Below are 19,785 nucleotides of genomic sequence, written 5' to 3'. Positions count from 1 at the left end.
CCAGAACTCACCCCTTAAGGAGATGGAAAGGGGAGTTGACACTTGTATGGGGAATCAATAACCGCTGAACCGATTTAGATGAAGTTTGGTATGGAGATAATTTGGGTCCTGGGGAAGGACATAGGATAGATATTCGCTGGCTTGGTTTCCGCAACTCGACGTCTTACTATTGCGCCTATTTTGGGTGAGGGACATAGGATAGGTTTTGCCCTAGAAATCAACCCTAAAGGGGGTGAAAAGGGGAGTGGAAATTTGTATGGAACCCAATAAAACCGATTTAGATGAAATTTGATATGGAGATAGTCTTAATTGTTTGGGAGGGTGTAGAGTAGTTTTTATTCCCGAAGTCATCCTGTTCTCTTCTCCACTTTTCTAACACTCACTCAAAGTGCCGCTGGTAATGTATGATGGAGGCAGCTCAAGACCTGGAACACCTGGAGTGCTCCTGGGTGCAACGGGTCAGGGGTAACAATCGCTCAACGTGCTGCTGGTAGTATACGATGGATAAAGCTCAAGACAATGTGGAGTGCTACTGGGAGCAAAGGGTCAGGGGTAACACTCGCTCAACGTGACGCTGGTTGTATATGATGAGGAAAGCTCAAGACCTGGAACACCTGGAGTGCTGCTGGGTGCAACGGATCAGGGGTAACATTCGCTCAACGTACCGCTCGTAGTGTATTATGCGAAAAGCTCAAGATCTGGAACACCTGGAGTGCTGCTGGGTACAAAAGGTCAGGGGTAACACTCGCTCAACGTGTCGTTGGTAGTGTATGATGGAGATAGCTCAAGACCTTGAACACCTCGAGTGCTGCTGGATGTACCTTATGAGGGTAAAACTCCTTTAATCTGAAGTTTGTAGAGTATGCTGTAGGCAGGTTAAGTTCTCCAAGACCTGGAACACCTGGAGGTCTGCCAGATGAAGCAGGCGTCTGACCAGAGCTACCACACGCTTAACGTGCAGTAGATACTGTTTGCTGTAATCAGGTTGAATTTTCCAAGACGTAGAACACCTGGAGGTAACTTCCCATGGGTCACTCGGTGCCTGCAAGACTTTGGTGACCAAGTTTCTGCTGGAGACGCTGCTGATCTCCCACCAGGGGGCTACCACAAGCTGAATGTTCAGCGGGTAAAATTTTGGTAGTAAAAAGAGGTGGAAGTTTGTATGGGGAAACAATAAATCTAACTGATTGTTTAAAAATAAGCTACCCAAATTATTAATTCCACGCAGACGAAGCCGCGGGCAAAAGCTAGTATTTTATATATAACTGTGATCATTATTTATTATCCCTTTACTACTACTACTACTACTACTACTCTAATTTCAAATTTGATTAATTAATATAAAATTGAAATTCCAACAACTCAAAAATGACGTTTGTCACTTGGAACGTTATACAAAACTAGCTTTTCCCCGCGGCTTCGCCCGCGTGATTTAAGAATCTATGTCGTTTTGTCTAATGTACAGGGTGCGTGGGAGGCAGGGGAAGGAGAAAATATGGTTTTATAACTACTTACAAAAGATGGTTTATATGGTATATGGTTCGTAGGTAGAATACATATATATGTACTTACGATGTTTTGCATTTTACTTAGAATGGAAACCTAAACTTATAAGAAGCAAACAGACAACCACCTTCTTGTAGCACCTTGAATGTACTCATTACGGATGCAGGAAGTTTCCCGATGACCTACTCCTTCCGCCCCGTCCGTCCCGCCGCGCCGCCCGCACTCGCCTAGGTACCGATTGACGACGATCGAGATGGCACCAAATCAAACTTAAAAATCTATTAGGATAACGCGGGTCTCCATACCTCAAAAGCAAAATTAGAACCCTTATAGGATCACGTGTGGCTGTCTGTTGGTCCGTCTGTTACAACCGATTTGCTCCGAAACTACTGGACCGTTTGAATTGCAATTTGGCACAAATACGAGTACTTTCAAGAATTTTCATGAGCACATTATTCAATTTCAAAATCGATGCGATTTTCGTAATTAACGTCCCAAAAAACCATAAAAACGACACCCATATTGATATTTAGACATTTCAACCCCATTGCACCCCAACAGGGGAGATGGTTTTTCACGTCCGTCACGTTGGATTTTAAAATCGTTCTTGTTTTCCTAATTAGCAACCCGATAAACTATAGAAATAATACCCATGTTGATTTTCAGACTTTGTCCCCTATTAGGGGGGAATTTGCAAAAAAACCTGTAACACGTGTTTATTCATTTATCGTTAGGAATACTCCTGTGAAGTTTCGAATATAATAGTCTAACTAATCTTGTTTCCCCATACAAACTTTGAACCCCCATTTAACCCCCTTGGGGGGTGAATTTTGAAAAAATAATTTCTTAGTGCACCTTATAAGAAACCTACGTGCCAAATTTGGAATCTCTAGAACCAGCGGTTTGGGTTGTGTGTTGATATGTCAGTCAGGCAGTCAGTCAGTCAGTCAGTCAGTTTCTTCTTTTATATATTTAGATGTTGATTGGTTTATTCTAATAATTAAACTGATTTATACACATATTTTCTTTTACCTTATTTCCAGTCTTCACTTTTAATCATTATTTCCAGATAGTAATGTTCCCAGTAACTTTGGAAAAATACCTGGTAATATTGGGAATGTTACCGGTAACATTGGGAATTTACTCTCTCAGAGATTCCTTGACTGTTTTATGACTGTAAATAATAGCATTATTATTTTCTTAAGTATTTAACACGAAAAAAGCATATACAATTCTAATAATTTTTTCAAAGTTACTCAATGTTACCGATCTGGGTAATGTTACTGGTAGCATTACCGGGAATATTCCCACTTTTGAGTAAGTTACTGGTAACGACCCATCACTACCTGTTGGTATCGAGTCTGGATCCGTGTCTATCCTCACGCCAGGGTCATATCTATCAACTACACCAGTGACCCTCATCTGTGGAGACCTCTGTGGATCAAGCAGTGCAAGCGGTATGTCGTCATCATCATTATTACCCACTCCTGTTGGTATCGAGTCTGGATCCGTGTCTATCCTCACGCCAGGGTCATATCTATCAACTACACCAGTGACCCTCATCTGTGGAGACCTCTGTGGATCAAGCAGTGCAAGCGGTATGTCATCATCATCATTATTACCCACTCCTGTTGGTATCGATTCTGGATTAGTGTCTATCCTCACGCCAGGATCATATCTATCAACTACACCAGTGACCCTCATCTGTGGATACCTCTGTGGATCAAGCAGTGCAAGCGGTATGTCATCATCATCATTATTACCCACTCCTGTTGGTATCGATTCTGGATCAGTGTCTATCCTCACGCCAGGGTCATATCTATCAACTACACCAGTGACCCTCATTTGTGGAGATCTCTGTGGATCAAGCAGTGCAAGCGGTATGTCATCATCATCATTATTACCCACTCCTGTTGGTATCGATTCTGGATCAGTGTCTATCCTCACGCCAGGGTCATATCTATCAACTACACCAGTGACCCTCATCTGTGGAGACCTCTGTAGATCAAGCAGTGCAAGCGGTATGTCATCATCATCATTATTACCCACTCCTGTTGGTATCGATTCTGGATCAATGTCTACCCTCACGCCAGGGTCATATCTATCAACTACACCAATGACCCTCATCTGTGGAGACCTCTGTGGATCAAGCAGTGCAAGCGGTATGTCATCATCATCATTATTACCCACTCCTGTTGGTATCGAGTCTGGATCAATGTCTACCCTCACGCCAGGGTCCTATCTATCAACTACACCAGTGACCCTTACTTGTACCTCTCTGGATTACCTACTGATTATTGGGTATTGCCACTCAATAGCATCATTCAGATCTTAATCATTATAATCTCTATCACTAACGTAATTCATAACTTTTATTGTATTATTACTAATTTGATAAGATTGCAGAATGCATATCATTTGCAATATCGTTTTTGTGCTTCTGTTCCAGAAGGGCAAGTAAGGCTAAGTTATTTATGTCACTGTCAGCGGGCTTTTCGGATGCATCCCTTGAACTTCATGGTTGAATATGTATCATTAATTTTCTCTTATTGTAACGAATAATTAACGTTTTTCAATGAATCAAATAAAAAATATTCTGAAAAGAAAATGGACGCTGATTTCAGACTGCACCTGCACGAGCGAGCAGAGCAGATGATCGCACAGCTACTCGCACTGGGTGTGGGGCAGCGGCCCATCGTGTGGGTGGGACACTCCAAGGGAGGGTTGTTCATCAAGCAGATATATTGTGAAGGTAATCTATACGTATACGTAAATACGTGAGTGACCCGTTATTAATTAGTTTAATATAGTATGAATTTTCTGAAATGATTTTTACGCCTATGACCCTAATCTGTTAAACAAAAGCCATTGTTTCTTGTGCGAGCGATCGGCCATTGTGTCTGAGCGCGTGCTAAAGCAACAATGTCGTTTAAATAGCGGCTGTATCGTGGTGGTTTTAAGGTTCAAATCTATTGAACACTGAGGTGCATTGAGGTTGTCGATGGTCTTACATTACCAAAACATGTTACATGTACTTAAATTTGAACCTTTAAACCACCGCGATACACCCGCTTTTTAAACGACATTGTTGCTTTGTCACGCGCTCAGACACAATGGCCGACCGCTCGCACAAAAGAAACAATGGCTTTTGTTTAACAGATTAGGGTCTTAGGCGTAAAAATCATTTAAGAAGATTCATAAATTTCATAATACTACGTAACTAGTTTAAACAAGTTATTTGTGGATTTTTCCCGAATTCACTAGCCAAAAGAATTTAGTCTTTAGCCTTAACAATTTAACATGTCTTGGTGATAAAATAATGATAGAATATTTTTCAGAAGTGCGCTTTTTTTATTTTTAATCAGTGTTCTTTTCAGAATCGTTAGCATTTTAGATACAGACCTGATCCTGAATAATGTTAAATTGATATATTCCAATTTCTTTTATTCGTTGCGTCAAACTAATTAAAAAAAACTCACTAAAACTTCACGTTTTGGTTTGGGCATTTAGTATAAAAACAACGCCAGGCGTTCTGAGTGAGAAACCTAAAAATAGGGCGCACTTTTTTATTGCAAAAATTGGAAAACATGTTTTAGTAAATCACAATTTTAACTTGATTTCAGCTTACGAAGCCTATATCGAATTACATGGAAATCAAAGTGGCCAAATTAATGATAATGTGGGCATAAAACAAAACTGCGACGAATACGATAAAGACAACGAAATGAATCACAAAGCTGACAGCAATATTGACAATAATGAAATGATGATGGAAGAAAATAAGGGTAAGGATGAAATGGGTGTAACAGAAAGACATTTAGATGATACGGGTAAAACAGACATTCATGAAGAATTTTATGAAGAAAGCATAGAATCTAATAGAAATAAGGATGATGATAATTCCAGCAATATAAATGATAATTGTAAGAATAATTTAGAATTAAGATATGATGAGAATGATATTTATGATGGTAGCTCAGCTAGTGAAATTTCTTGTGAGTTGAGACAAGCGAAGGATGGAAATAGCCCAGGGTTTTCAAACGGAAAAGGTAAGCATACATAATGTTAAATCATTTGTCTAAATTTTTTGAATTTTTTTTGTAGAAATAAACACTTGATTCTCCAAATTAATAATTACCAACTTAGAATGATTTAAAAATGTTGGCAATTGAGGCAAATTATTTTTCTACGGATATTTTCTCAAAACTGATTTTGTAAAAGACAGTCACTTTAGTTCTGCTGGCCTTCCCTTCCTTAAAATTGTAATTTTGTTATTGACCCCCTCTTAATCCAGGAATTTTCAACTATTCAATCTATTGCCCACGGCTGCCTTTATTTCGCCCACGGAAAAAAACAGGAGAGCCAAGGGCCATCCTGAAAATCTGGGGAAAAGAAGGCCAGGGGGCCGATTTTTGAATTTCGAGCGCTCGATTTCGTCACTCGAAAGTATGTGGACAACGGCGAATTGATAATTTTGAAAAACGAACAATAGTTATTGGGAATTTAGTGGCATTGACCACTCGTTTTAAATTCTATTAGTAGAAATTAAATGCCTAGTAGTGGAGATATATTGAAGGGAAAATCACGAAATCAAGCGCTCGAAATTCAAAAATCGGCTCCCTTGCCTTCCCAGCTTCTTCACCAGTCCCCAGCTGACAATAGTAATTTCTTGTCAACCGCCTCAATGAGGGCTATCGTTTTTTGCTCACCAGTTGGCGCCTCTGTTGATGGTGGTCCAACACACCTCAGAACAGCTGTCAGTCATTGAAGTGACAAGTGACATTTGACATTTCGAACTATGGAAAAGACCACCATCTACACTAGCGCCCCTAGCGACGAATTCATACGCGTTAGCCCTAATTAAACAATGGTGCTTTAATAAACTTAATTTTACTTTACTACGAGTTTAAACTGTCGGGTTTAGACTCACGTGTTTTTAGTCACTCGCGCGACATGTTTCGGAGAGTCTAGGTCTCCTTTTTCAAGCACTAACAGTGCGAGCAGCGTTCACGAGTGTTAATTTGACTTTCTCAGAAGACCTGTTCCGGCGTTGTCAGCTCTGGTCCCTAAGCTCGGGTTTCATGTTCTACTCGGTGCCCCACCGCGGCTCGCCGCTCGCGGACATCAAGACTCCCTTAACGGCGCGCTCCATCGAACTGCTGGAAATGGGACAAGGTGAGGCTTAAGGCCTGCAGCGTTAACTCCTTTTTCACTACCTACACCCCACACTGAGGGGTTCCGGTAAGGGTAGGGGTGAGGGGTAGTACTTCCATCCTACCATGGATCCTAAAAAAACTCATTTGTTAACCAAGGGATGAAAGGCACTCATAATAAATTATTTATAATTTTATCAAAAAATATCTCAATCTCATATCTGCCGAGGTAGTTTGGCGCTCGAACGCAGTGGGAACGCCAATAGTACGAGGTTGAATTGATGCATTCCACCCGAGTTAAACACTATACTTTTCATTTCGAAAACGAGGAAAGTAAAATACATCTGTTTTTTCTTAAACATGACTAAGTATATTTTTTATAGCATTTCTTAATGAGGGTACTTTCAATTAACCATTTAGGTAAAAGTATCGTTCTTTTGGGGCATTTTCTATGAAAAGGGACCTTATTGTCGATGACGCTTACGCAGCGTCGCGCGGCATTGTATATTTATATGTATAAGCGTAAGCGCCATCGACAATAAAGTCCCTTTTTATAGAAAATACCACATTTATGGAATGGGGAGCTAAATATCAATCCATTTAAACCCTATTTAAATTGCTTATCGTAAAAAATGAAAAAATCGTACTTGGAAAGTAAAGAAAAGTCTAGTGCAGAAACGAATCACTTTCTGCACACTTTTTAGAATAACAATGACCCTCTTTCAGAGCATGACAAATGAAAAAGTTATTATTCCGCAGACTGCTCGCTAGTAACCGGCCTGCACGAGCGCTGGCTGAGCGCGGCAGCCCGCTCGCCGCCGCTGGTGCGGAGTCTGGTGGAGACCACAAGGACGCTCATGGCCGTGCTCTGGCTCAGGATAGTCAGCACTGATTCTGCTGGTATGATCATCTTTAAAAGTTTTGTGCATTGAATGATCCGTTATTTTCATTGAAGGACGACAAATGTTTACTCATTATTATTCACAACGACGGGATTTAATTAAGTTTTAAATTTACCTCCGACGTTTCGAGAACGGTGTTGTGGCGGCTAGAGGATGTTGATGCCAACTTTAGTCAGTCTTCTCCGAGACCACGGGGACACCGTTCTCGAAACGTCGGAGTTAAATTTAAAACTTAATTTTACGCGATTAAGTCCCGATTGCGAAAAATAATTGAAAATTTATTGCAAAATCTCTGCTATCCCTCCGTCTCCATCTGGCAGCGAGCTGGTTGGATAAAATTAAGGGCAAATTCCACTTGGTTCCACCCATCCCAGACACCATATATCTTATTGTATATATCACTATATATAATGGTTAAACGTGAAAACATTTAACTTGGTATGATTTTAGAAAAATATGATAATGCACACCCATACATCAGAAATTGGGCTAAGATAGTCAGTCTTCTGTGACACAATACAACCCTAGGAATAGAATAGAATACATTTATTAACATCACATGGTAGGTTACATAAGAGAGTGTAAAAAAAAGGAGCGGACGAAAAATGGACCCCCACTCAGCGTAATGCCACGGCTGGCCGCAGCGCTGACTAAATTAGTACATTTTACAACTAGTGTGAAAAGACATTTCACACGTGTTGTAAACGACGTTTTTTAATACAATTGCGAAAAAATAATAAATTAATATATCATTAGTAGAATCATACCACCAAACCAAACCAAAACCAAAAGTACGTATACAGCCCTTGATACTTGAGCTGCCGCAGCCCGCGATACCTTCATACTCGTGCGCGCCCCGGCCGCGGCCGCCGCGGGCCCGGCGCGGGTTGCTCAACGACACCGAGGAGTAACGAGTGAGGCCCCAGTACCTGCTCAAGCTAAATTACATAAAAACTGCGTTTCGAAACTATAGTTTGGAACTAAAATAAAAAGCACTAGTTCGAGAAATTGAGCTTCTCGCACGCTACGCACCGCAGCCACAAAAAGTACCACTTTTTGAGCAACTGTATTAAAAAAAGTATTATTTAATAAATAATACTTTATTTAATATTTAATAAATAAAGTGACAAAATACATATGGTTGATCGTGATCGAAATTCTTAGAAAAGTTTATTTTCAGATGCCGGTATAGGCGCGTTATGCGGCGTTTCGGTGGACCACCGCGAAATCTGCAAGCCCTCGAGTCGGCACTGCATTCTTTACACGGAACTTAAAGCGCTCATACACGCAGCTTTAGAAAAGTGTGGGAAGTAACGCCATCTAACGGTGAATAGTTGAACTACCCATCTACATTTCGCAAGGGCCTGACACTCTTTGATAGAGAAAGATAGTCTTATTGCGATTCCTATAAGAGAAAAAAAAATAGTGCAATGCTTTGTCTTTATCACCGACCGGGCATTTTTTCATGGTCGGGTTATGGCATCATAGCAAGGAGGCGATGGCGAAATACCGAAATGTATAAGAGTGAAAGAGAAAAAAGATTATGCTGCCATACATGAAACTGTCAATACATGAATATGTCTTTCTCCTACTCCTGGTCGCTCGATTTGTCGCATGTCTATAACTACTTGCATATAATGTCTATGACATTTCGGCTTAGAGAAATAAGTAGGTACCTTATTGCCGTTTTGAACGAGGCTTGAAGGCACTAACGCCACCTAGCGGGCAATAGATGGACATACCTTGTTACTTCGATACTCCTTTATGCGCAGGGAGACCACAAGATCTGCAAGTAGTCTAGCCGCTGCTGCATTATTCTCATCACGCCTTAGGTACGCGCCTTTGGAAAAATGCAGGCAGTAGCGCCATCTACTGGGCAATAAAAACACGTCAAAAAATCTGTAACTTAAGTATAGCCGGTCAAACAAGTTTGTCTGTAGAAAAAGGCGCGAAATTCAAATTGTGTATCGGACGTAGGACTAGGACTCTGAATAAGACGTAGGACTCAGAATAATAAATGTTGACAGTGAATTTTCAGTTATCTTAATGAGTTATGTATCGTACCTAAAACATTTATATTCCGTTAATTATGTCTGATACTCTTTTTCTATATTTCGTTTTTAAGTTCTATAACATTGTTTTAAAACGCGTACGAAATTTGCCCAAAGATTTCACGCTTTCATTTCAGCTTTAGTTATGAAATCATTCTAATAAGGAAACCTAGCAAACGGTATCTAACCAAGTGGCTTAGTCAACTGGATTACCACGACACTGAATTCCTCCTAAACGTGTTAAAATAATTAAATATTTATATATTACATTTACATCACATACACACTAACACACACACTCACACACACACACACACACACACGCATAGACCCACATACATACAAACAAACACTCGTACACACGCAGCTTAGAAATGATAACATATAAGTTAAAGTATGCATAGCTATCAGTAAGTTTCAATGTAACTTAGTACAATTTGTACCAAGTTATATATAACTAGTTTTTTTTTTTTGTAAATTAAATCATTTATTATATACAACACATAGTTCATGATCAGGAACGCAGGCTTCGTCAAGTGCTTACAACAATAAATCAGCTACAGGCTTCGTCACCTACTAACAAATGATATAATCCGCAACAGGCTTTGTCAATCTTAAAAAACACAATAGAGTAACTTATACTAGAGCGGTACTGTCATAGTAAATTTTGTAACCCCAGTAAATTCACTGCCATCTGTCGACACACTTTAAAACTAAAAATAAATATTTATAAAAATACGATAAAATGTATTTAAATATGGATAAATGATTTTTTTATTTGCATTAATTATTTTTATATGATTTTGACCCATGTTCTTTCACTGGTATGCGTTAAAATTATAAATAACAAACGAAACAGTCAACGCCCTCTATACGAGTGTAGGCCAAAACTAGTGGCGCCATCTGATCGAGAATCAAATTTTCGTGATTTTCGAGGCACGTTTTTTCCTTAGACTGTATCCATCTATTACGGAGTTATATCTATCTTTGTAAACACTAAATTAAACTAGGCCAAGTCCCCACCTCGGACCGTAGCCGGTCCAAAAGTCCCCATGACACTGGCAGCGTTGCCCCGTTGAATTGCCAAGGAGATCTGTTGGACCAGATACGATCCGGAGCGAGGATCGCAACCCCTTTACCTCAGTCGCCGACCCAATTGCCACACAAACTCCTTAGCCTCCGCACCCCAAGATCCTGCAGTGTATAACTAGATTAAGAAACTAGTATAACGAAACTGGGTCCTGTAACACAGGGCTTCCTAGCTGGACACATGGTCGTGATTTACTGTATGTTTAAATTTACACAATAAACTTTTTTCTTTTTTTTTTCTTTGTACGCTTATAGGAAAAACGCAGAGCTCTATAATTACCTATTATTACATAAGACCTAAACTTACTTACTTTACTTTTCTTGCCTTAGAAAAAAGGTAAACAATCTTGACTTCTTTTTATTGAAAAACACTTTTTAAAAATCAGTAACAACTAGTTAGACCAAGGTAAGTCTGCAACGATTTTGATAGCACACGCAGTGCAAGTGTTATTTATACGTAATCATTGATGACGTTTAGTGCAGACTTATCTTGGTCTAACTTTACTTATGAAAGCAAAATAATGTAAAGCTGACCAGGAATATATGATCATTGTCAAGAGGGCGCTGTTTATTCTCATGTATAGGGTGACAGTTCAGTATAGTATGAAAAAATTAGTTCCAGTGAAATTCCGCAACATCTCTCTGTGGTCGCTAGTGCAAGTCGGACGTGTTTTAGATGTGTTACGCATCAAAAATGGAACAATAATAGTAAAAGTGACTTTTCTTTACTGTGATTAGCATTAAAAGATAGCTAAGTGACTAACGTGTTTATTTGTGTAACTGTATCAATAAGAAAACTGTGAAAATACAAAAAAACTGGCAAGTAAACACTGGAATTGAACGTTAAAATCTTAAAAACAAAGACAAAACAAAGTGGGTACAATATGACGTTAAAGCTTCGGTAAAACTCGGTGACCAATCAGAAACGAGGACGATATATCTAACTAGTATTGACTAATTTCGTGCGTGCGATCGCTGTCTGCTTGGTCTAGTGGATACTGACGCGCTTACTAAGCTCGAGTGTCTGAGTTCAAACCCCAGCTCAAGACATATTAAAAAATTTTATTTTTGTAATTTTTGATTATTTTAAAGAAAAATATGTCTACCAAGACTAAAAAGTCTACATGCTATGATTGCAAAAAGGAAATAAAAAATAAGGAATTTTTAAAATGCTCAAAATGCGACAAATTTTACGACATAAACTGTGTCTCTTGTACACGTAAAAAGTTTACTCTAATGACTCCGGAAAACAAATTAAAGTGGAAGTGTCCATCTTGTCGTAATACCGCAATTAAAATTCCTGCTGCCTCAAGTAACCAGTCTAGCCCAATTTGTGTAAGTAGCAGCGAAAACAGAACGCCTATCCAAGAGCAGCTCGTAGTTGAACACGACAATGTTACACCGCGACCAAATCAAATATCACCTGGAAAATTTGTGGAAAACCCTGACTTTAATAAACAACATGAAGATTCAAGCCCAGGAAAAAGTATACCTTCGCCAAAAAATTATTCAAGTAGTCACGGCGACAATAAGCCTGCCCTAGAGCAATGCCTAGATGAGTATGCCAATGTCACGCGACGAAAGAAACAATTAAGAACGGAACAAATAGCTGAACTTCAGAACATACACACAGCTCAACATCATGAAGATTCATGTACGGAAAATAGTGTGCCTTCGGCTAAAAATAGCTTACAGGGTTGGGAAAAAGCACCGCAGCAGACAAGCGCCAATGCCACAAAGTTTTCTTTTTGCAGTAGTAACAGTTTCGATATTCTTAATTCGACTCCTAATGAAATTAACACGGAAAGTCTCCCAAACTTAGACACTTAAGTGCAAAACATAGTAGTAGAAGAGCTCAAAAAGAAAGTGCAGAACCTAGAAAAACTGTTGCAAGGAGCGGATTTAGAAGTGCAAAACCTTCTGAGCGAAAATTACGAGTTACAGGACGCCCTAGCCGAGACACGTAAAAAGTGTGACTTCTATAGAAATTTACTGCAGGGGAAAGCGGAAGGGTCGCCTTTCAGAACGCCGAAAATAGCAACAACAAAAAAGCGTAAAAAAGCATCACGTCAACAACGAACGGGTTCAGTATCATGTGAAAACATACCAGAAGGAGAAATCTCAAAATCAGAGGAGCCAGACAGAATACCTGTACCATCAACTCCAATGGATTGTAGCACCTATACTCAAGAAAAAAACCCAGATAAATGCTCACCTAGTAACTTATTAGATCATTCGCCGAAGCCGAAAACAGTACTAGAAACTAATTTAAACAATAGCTTACAACAACCGCGTCAGATATGCTTTATTAGTAGTAATAATGTAAACTCTGTGATCAGGGAAGCCAAGGACGTGTTTGGAACAGACAGCGTATGTCATTATCTCATTACGCATGGAGGTGTTTTGCAGCTAATAGATGGTATGGACAATAAAATTCAGAACTTTACTATAGATTCCAGCAATAACCTTGAATATTCGTATAGTATGTTCTGGAAAAGAACAGGACACATAAATAACCAAGCTCTTTCAATTATTTTTAAAGACTTAGCATACTATATTTCTCAGCTTAGTCACAGTTATGCCTCCCAATCGCAGCCTATCAATATTTTAACCGATACAAGTACACTACACTTGAAATCACCAAGTCAAGATAAAGTAGACCATGAGGTTTCCTCTTCTTTTTTAGGAGAGATTTATCCCCTTCTAACGACGCCCTAATAAAAGCTCACACCAAGCTAGGTATTTTTTGTCAAAATATGTGCGGCGTCACGAACAAGAAGGACGAACTAGAATTGTATCTACACAATCTACCTGATACTAAACATTATGTATGTATATCTGAGCATTTTTTAAACAGTATCTCAGCTCCACTCTTTCAATTAACGGGATACAAACTTATTGCTTTTAATACTAGGACTAAAAAGAAGGGGGGTGGCACATTAATTCTAGGTTATTTAAACAGGACCTACGAAGAACTTTTAATTTGTAAAAAGCTGTATAAAGTCGAATGTTTCGAGGTCTGCGGTGTGAAAGACTGTAATACAAATGTTAATATTATATGCTGCTACAGAAACCCAATCGATGTAAATTTTGATTTGTTTATTAGCCAGCTTGAACGCCTTTTGGAGCACTTTATCGGTAAAAAATGCATCATTTGCGGTGATTTTAATGTTGACTTGTTGAAGAAAGACAAAAAAACAGTAGAGTTTTTATCACTGCTTTCAGCCTATGGGTTTAGACCTCTTATTTCTGAGGCTACCTTTATGCGTAATAATTCGCGATCGTGCTTGGACAATTTTTTGACAAATTTAACTGAAGACTGTGTGGCTCCTCCACTGGTTGACCACAATGGTTTGGCTGATGGCCATGCAGGTGTATTAACTACCTTTACCTTAGAAAACAGCAGTAAGTCGAACGAAGATATAGTATGGAAATCAGTTAGGAAGTTTGATGCCAGAAGTAAACTCAAATTTCGTCAGAAAATCATGGATGAGAACACCAAAAAAAACAAGACTCCAGCAGTAGCACCTGGCAAGGCGAAGAAGGCACCCCCTACAAACCCCCCTCTAGCACCAGAGGGCCCCAAAGGAGGGAAGCTAACAAATAAGAAGAAGGCAAAGAAGGAGAGCTCGCAGCCTGCTGGAACATCGGCCCCTAGAGAGCCCCAGGCACAACTTCCTGCACCCGCTTCCTTGGACCAGCCATGGACTAAGGTGGTCAGAAAGGGGGCCAAAAAGAAGGCCGCTGCGCAGTCGCACGTGCAGCCTCAGACGAAGGCGAAAACTCGCCCTAAATTAGGTGGTCGCAATCTCCGCCCACCACGGTCAGCAGCAGTGGTGCTAACGCTGCAACCGGAAGCGGAGGCAAGCGGGGCGACCTATGCCAAAGTGCTGGCTGAGGCTAAAGCTAAAGTCAATCTCGCAGACCTTGGCATCTCGGCTCTGCATTTCCGACGAGCAGCCACTGGTGCACGGGTTCTGGAGGTACCGGGAGTGACCAGTGGCGAGAAGGCTGACAAATTGGCGCAGGAGCTGGCGGAGAAATTGGGGGATGGCGTCAAGGTCTCTAGGCCGACTAAGTGCGCGGATCTGCGCCTGTCAAACCTAGACGACTCTGTAACCCCAGAGGAGGTAGTCGCCGCCGTCGTTCGAACTGGCCAATGTACAGCAAATCAGGTGAAGACAGGGGAAATTCGCCTAGACTACAGTGGTCTCGGTACCATGTGGGTGCGCTGCCCGGTCGCAGCGGCAAAAAAGGTGGCCGATGGCGGTCGTTTCCTTGTGGGGTGGTCCTCGGCACAGGTCAAACTACTGGAACCGAGAGTAATGCGCTGTTTCCGGTGCCTGGAGAGCGGGCATGTGAAAGCGCAGTGTCAAGCGCAGGTGGACCGTGGCGGACTGTGCTACCGTTGCGGAAAGCCCGACCACAAGGCGGCGCAGTGCTCGGCGGCGCCCCACTGTGCCGTGTGTGATGCGGCGGGCAAGCCGGCAAGTCACGTCCTCGGCTCCAAGGCGTGCACGGCATCACACCCGAGGAAGGGGAAGAAGGCTGGCGATGGCCCCCGAGTCTCCTCGCAGCTTTCCCAAGCGGCCACAACAACACCTGTGGCCCGCAAAGAGGTGGTAGAGGGAATGGTCTTAGATCAGTAATGGCCATCCGATTCCTACAGGGGAATATAAACCATAGCGCCAGAGCCCAGGACCTGCTGGCCCAAAGCCTGGCGGAATGGCAAATCGGAGTTGGGATTGTTGCCGAGCCTTATTCTGTCCCACCTGGAGACAACTGGGCCGGAGACTTAGACGGTCTAGCGGCTATAGTCGTCAATCCGTCCGCCGGTTCTCCGCCGCTCCAAAGGGTAGAAAGGGGCCACGGTTACGTCGCGGCTTGGATTGGCGACACGATGTTGATCGGGGCGTATTTTTCGCCGAACCGGACCCTGGCCGAATTTGAACCGTTCCTGGATGAGATCGGGACGCTGATCGGCAGAAGACGTCCTGGCAAGGTGCTCGTTGCCGGGGACCTCAACGCTAAGTCCAGGGCGTGGGGATCTCCGGCAACGACCGCCCGCGGAGCGGAGCTGGAGGAGTGGGCGGTGTCGACTGGGCTGGTTGTTATCAACCGAGGGTCGGTAAACACGTGCGTGCGGCAACAGGGTGGCTCAATCGTCGACGTCACTTTCGCAAATGCGGCCCTGGCGCGCTGTGTTCGAGGTTGGGAGGTGCTGGAGAATGTGGAGACATTATCGGACCACCGCTATATTCGGTTCGAGGTCTCAACTCTTCCGGCCGACCCGAACTGCCTGAACCGACCCTTGCGAGGGGATGGCCCACGCTGGGCGCTCAAGCTCCTGGACCGGGACATATTTATGGAGGCAGCAGTGGTAAAGGCTTGGGTGTTGGGTGATATTGAAGGCCCTGTTGATGTCGACGCGGAGGCGGAAAGAATGGGGAGTACTATGGTCGAGGTGTGTGACGCGGCCATGCCACGGGCCGGCCCGATTCCCCCAAGGCGTGGAGTGTACTGGTGGTCCGCGGAACTTGCGCATCTGCGCCAGTCGTGCGTTGCTGCAAGACGCCAGTACACTCACTGTAGGAGGCGACGGATTAGAGACGTACCAGAGGAGGAGCGGCTATATGCTGCATACTCGGCGGCCGTCAAGCTGCTACAGGGGGCGATCGCTAGGGCGAAGGATTTAGCTGAGGAGGAGATGCTGGAGACTCTAAATAACGATCCGTGGGGGAGGCCGTATAAAATGGTGAGGCGCAAGCTTCGCCCCTGGACACCCCCGCTAACGCAAAGTCTCCAGCCACAGCTCCGCGAGCAGGTGGTCGGTGCCCTGTTCCCGACGAGGGACGAACACACACCTCCGCCCATGTTACCTCCCAGGGGGATGGTAGCAGACGTGGGTGAGGCGCCAGAAGTAACAGAAGGTGAACTGCGGGCAGCGGTGCTACGGCTACGAGCCAAAAACACTGCCCCCGGCCCCGATGGAGTCCCCGGCCGGGCCTGGGTTCTGGCCTTGGGTCCACTAGAGTCGCGCTTGAGGGCACTCTTCAGCGGCTGCTTGACGCAGGGGCGGTTTCCTCGTGTGTGGAAGTCGGGAAAACTTGTCCTTCTAAGGAAGGAGGGGCGACCGCCGGACTCGCCCTCGGCTTACAGACCGATAGTGTTGCTGGACGAGGCCAGTAAGCTGTTGGAGCGCGTGGTGGCTGCTCGTCTCGTCCGGCACCTCGAGGGGCTGGGACCGAACCTCAGTGTCCATCAGTTCGGTTTCCGTCGGGGCAGGTCCACAATCGACGCAATTGCGAGGGTGAAGGCTCTAGCGGAGGAAGCAGTGTCCCGGGGCCAGGTGGTTTTGGCGGTGTCTCTAGATATCGCCAACGCATTCAACACCCTGCCCTGGGCTTGTATCAAGGCGGCATTGAGGCGCCATGCCGTGCCTGAGTACCTGCGGAAGACGGTGGAGGATTACCTCACCGATAGAACCATTAGGTACCCTGCGCGCGGTGCTTGGGAGGAGAAGGGGCTGTCGTGCGGCGTTCCACAGGGGTCTGTCCTAGGACCACTCCTGTGGAACATCGGGTACGACTGGGCGCTGAGGGGGGCCAACTTGCCGGGGGTGAGCGTGACCTGTTACGCCGACGATACCCTGGTAACGGCTCGAGGCATCAGCTTCAGGGAGGCGTCACTTCTGGCCACAGCGGGAGTAGCGTCGGTCGTGGCTCGGATTAGGAGGCTGGGGCTGGAAGTTGCTCTAAATAAATCAGAGGCCTTGTGTTTTCATGGGCCTCGGAAAGCCCCTCCGGCGGGTTCCAGCTTAATGGTGGGGGGAACGTCCATTGGTGTTAAGTCGACAATGCGGTACCTAGGCATAGTCCTTGACAGCCGTTGGACGTTCAAGAAACACTTTGAGGGACTTGCTCCCAAACTAATTGGAGCGGCGTCGGCACTTAGCCGGCTTCTACCCAATGTCGGTGGGCCGAATGTGGGCTGCAGGAAACTGTACGCGGGTGTAGTGCGGTCCATGGCCCTATATGGGGCGCCCATTTGGGCCTTCTCCCTGACCGCCGAAAATCAGGCCCAATTGCGAAGGCCACAGCGTGCCATGGCGGTCAGGATGGTGAGGGCATACCGCTCCGTCTCCTACGAGGCAGCGTGCGTGTTGGCGGGGACTCCGCCTTGGGACCTCGACGCAGCAGTGCTCGCTGATGTTTATTGGCGTGTCACTGAGGCGCGGGCTGAGGGGATCCAACCACCTCTGGAGGAGGTCAGACGGTGGAGACTTGACTCCCGTCGAGTGCTCCTCCACAAGTGGAATGAAAGGTTGGAGGCGCCAAGTGCCGGCCACTGGACTGTCGAAGCCATCCGACCCGTTCTGGAGCGATGGGTCAAAAGAAAGGGGGGGTTCCTCTCCTTCCACCTTACCCAGGTCCTCTCGGGACACGGTTGTTTCGGGAGATACCTGTGTAGGAGGGCGGGACGGGAACCAACGACGCAGTGCCACCACTGCGGCGACGCTGAAGACACAGCGCTACACACGCTGGCTGGATGCCCAGCGTGGGCGGAGCAGCGGGCCGCACTCGTGGCCGCAGTGGGAAGAGACCTCTCCTTGCCAGCGGTGGTGAAAGCCATGCTTGGTGGGGAGAGTCTATGGAAGGCGGTGGCCTCTTTCTGTGAGGACGTGATGGTGCAGAAGGAGGCAGCGGAACGCGGCAGGGAGGAAGATCCGACCTCTCAGCCAATGCGCCGCAAGCGCGTGGGGCGGCGGCGGTTGGCATACGACCGCCGGTTACCCCCATAAGGGTCCCTGTGGGCGGCAGGCTCGGGGACGTCTGTCGCCTACACAAAGGTCCCTGCGTGGGCGGGCGCAAACAAGGCGCCCATTGAGGTGAAGGCACAAGAGCCGGGTCCGAGTCCGGACGGCCGCTGGCGAGGTTGCGGAAGAGTACTTCGGCGTTCCTGGGACCTCGCCGTATAGCAGTGAGGCGGCAACAGAGGGGGTTTAGTGGGTAAACCATGGGTCCCATTAGCCTGTATGGGAGTCCCACATAACCATCCCAGGCCCGTCCCTGCGCCTGGGTGGTATGCGTAACGCATTCCCCCTCTATAAAAAAAAAAAAAAAAAAAAAAAAAGGCATGAACACTTTCATTCAAAAATTCAACAGGTTATTCAAAGAAAGTTTTAAGAAAAGGAAAGTAAAGTTACTGCGAAACAATGGGCCTAAGATAAAATGGATAACAAAGGGCATCAAAATATCAAGCATCATGAAGCGCGTTCTTGTTAATCACAAAACTTCTTCAGATGACTCAATAGTCAGATACAGGAAAAAATATTAACAATTTTCAAACGTGTCATTAGGCATGCCAAGAGATTAGCAGTACAGGAACAAATTGAAAAAGCAAAAGACTCATCAAAAGAAATATGGAAAGTCGTTCACAGGCATTGTAGCAAAGTTGTCAAACAGACAAGTAGCAATATTTGCTTAAAAATTACCCAAGAGAATGGGGCTACAAATCGTCTTAACAACCCTGAGGATGTATGTGACGCCTTTTTAGACAAATTCACACAAAGTAACAGCAAATGTAGCACTACAAAAGAAGCACTCTCACTGTTACAGGCTCATGCCGTCAAAACTCAAAATAACATGGTTTTTGATCCGGTGAATGAAGTAGAGCTAAAACACATTTAAAAAAATATAAAACCCAAAACATCCTGTGGATACGACGAGATTCCCATATCTGTCATCAAAGACAACATAGATATTCTTGCCGAACCATTAGTGTACCTTTTTAACGAATGTTTCACGACTGGTACTTTCCCTGACCAGTTTAAGGTGGCTAAAGTGCTGCCCATTCATAGAAAGGGACCAAAAACTGATCCTACGAACTACAGGCCTATTTCTCTCCTACCAACTCTGTCCAAAGTCCTGGAAAGACTTATGAAAGACAGACTAACAAGGCACCTCAATCGACATAATATATTAAGTGACAGACAATACGGATACCAGAAAAGCAGAAGCACAAACGATGCCATCACAAGACTGATTGAAGACATAGTTCTCCAACTCAATAGCAAAAGGAAAG

At 44.2% G+C, this 19,785-nt stretch overlaps 1 protein-coding gene across 2 annotated transcripts in view; it reads left to right on the top strand.

The window, feature by feature from the left end:
* LOC134751991 (uncharacterized) overlaps window positions 1-8,922 on the top strand; it is a 254,773-nt gene extending 245,851 nt beyond the window's left edge. For both annotated transcript variants that reach the window (XM_063687536.1, XM_063687534.1), the window contains exons 7-11: window positions 4,131-4,258; window positions 5,130-5,555; window positions 6,541-6,681; window positions 7,419-7,559; window positions 8,742-8,922. In XM_063687536.1, the coding sequence (XP_063543606.1) occupies window positions 4,131-4,258; window positions 5,130-5,555; window positions 6,541-6,681; window positions 7,419-7,559; window positions 8,742-8,875 (970 nt within the window). In that variant the 3' untranslated portion in view covers window positions 8,876-8,922. The remainder of the gene's footprint in view (window positions 1-4,130; window positions 4,259-5,129; window positions 5,556-6,540; window positions 6,682-7,418; window positions 7,560-8,741) is intronic.
* The last annotated feature ends 10,863 nt before the right edge of the window (window positions 8,923-19,785 follow it).

The sequence above is a fragment of the Cydia strobilella genome, chromosome 24 (genome assembly GCF_947568885.1).
Source record: "Cydia strobilella chromosome 24, ilCydStro3.1, whole genome shotgun sequence".
Taxonomy (NCBI): Eukaryota; Metazoa; Arthropoda; class Insecta; order Lepidoptera; family Tortricidae; genus Cydia; species Cydia strobilella.
This window is presented reverse-complemented; position numbering and strand designations above follow the sequence as displayed.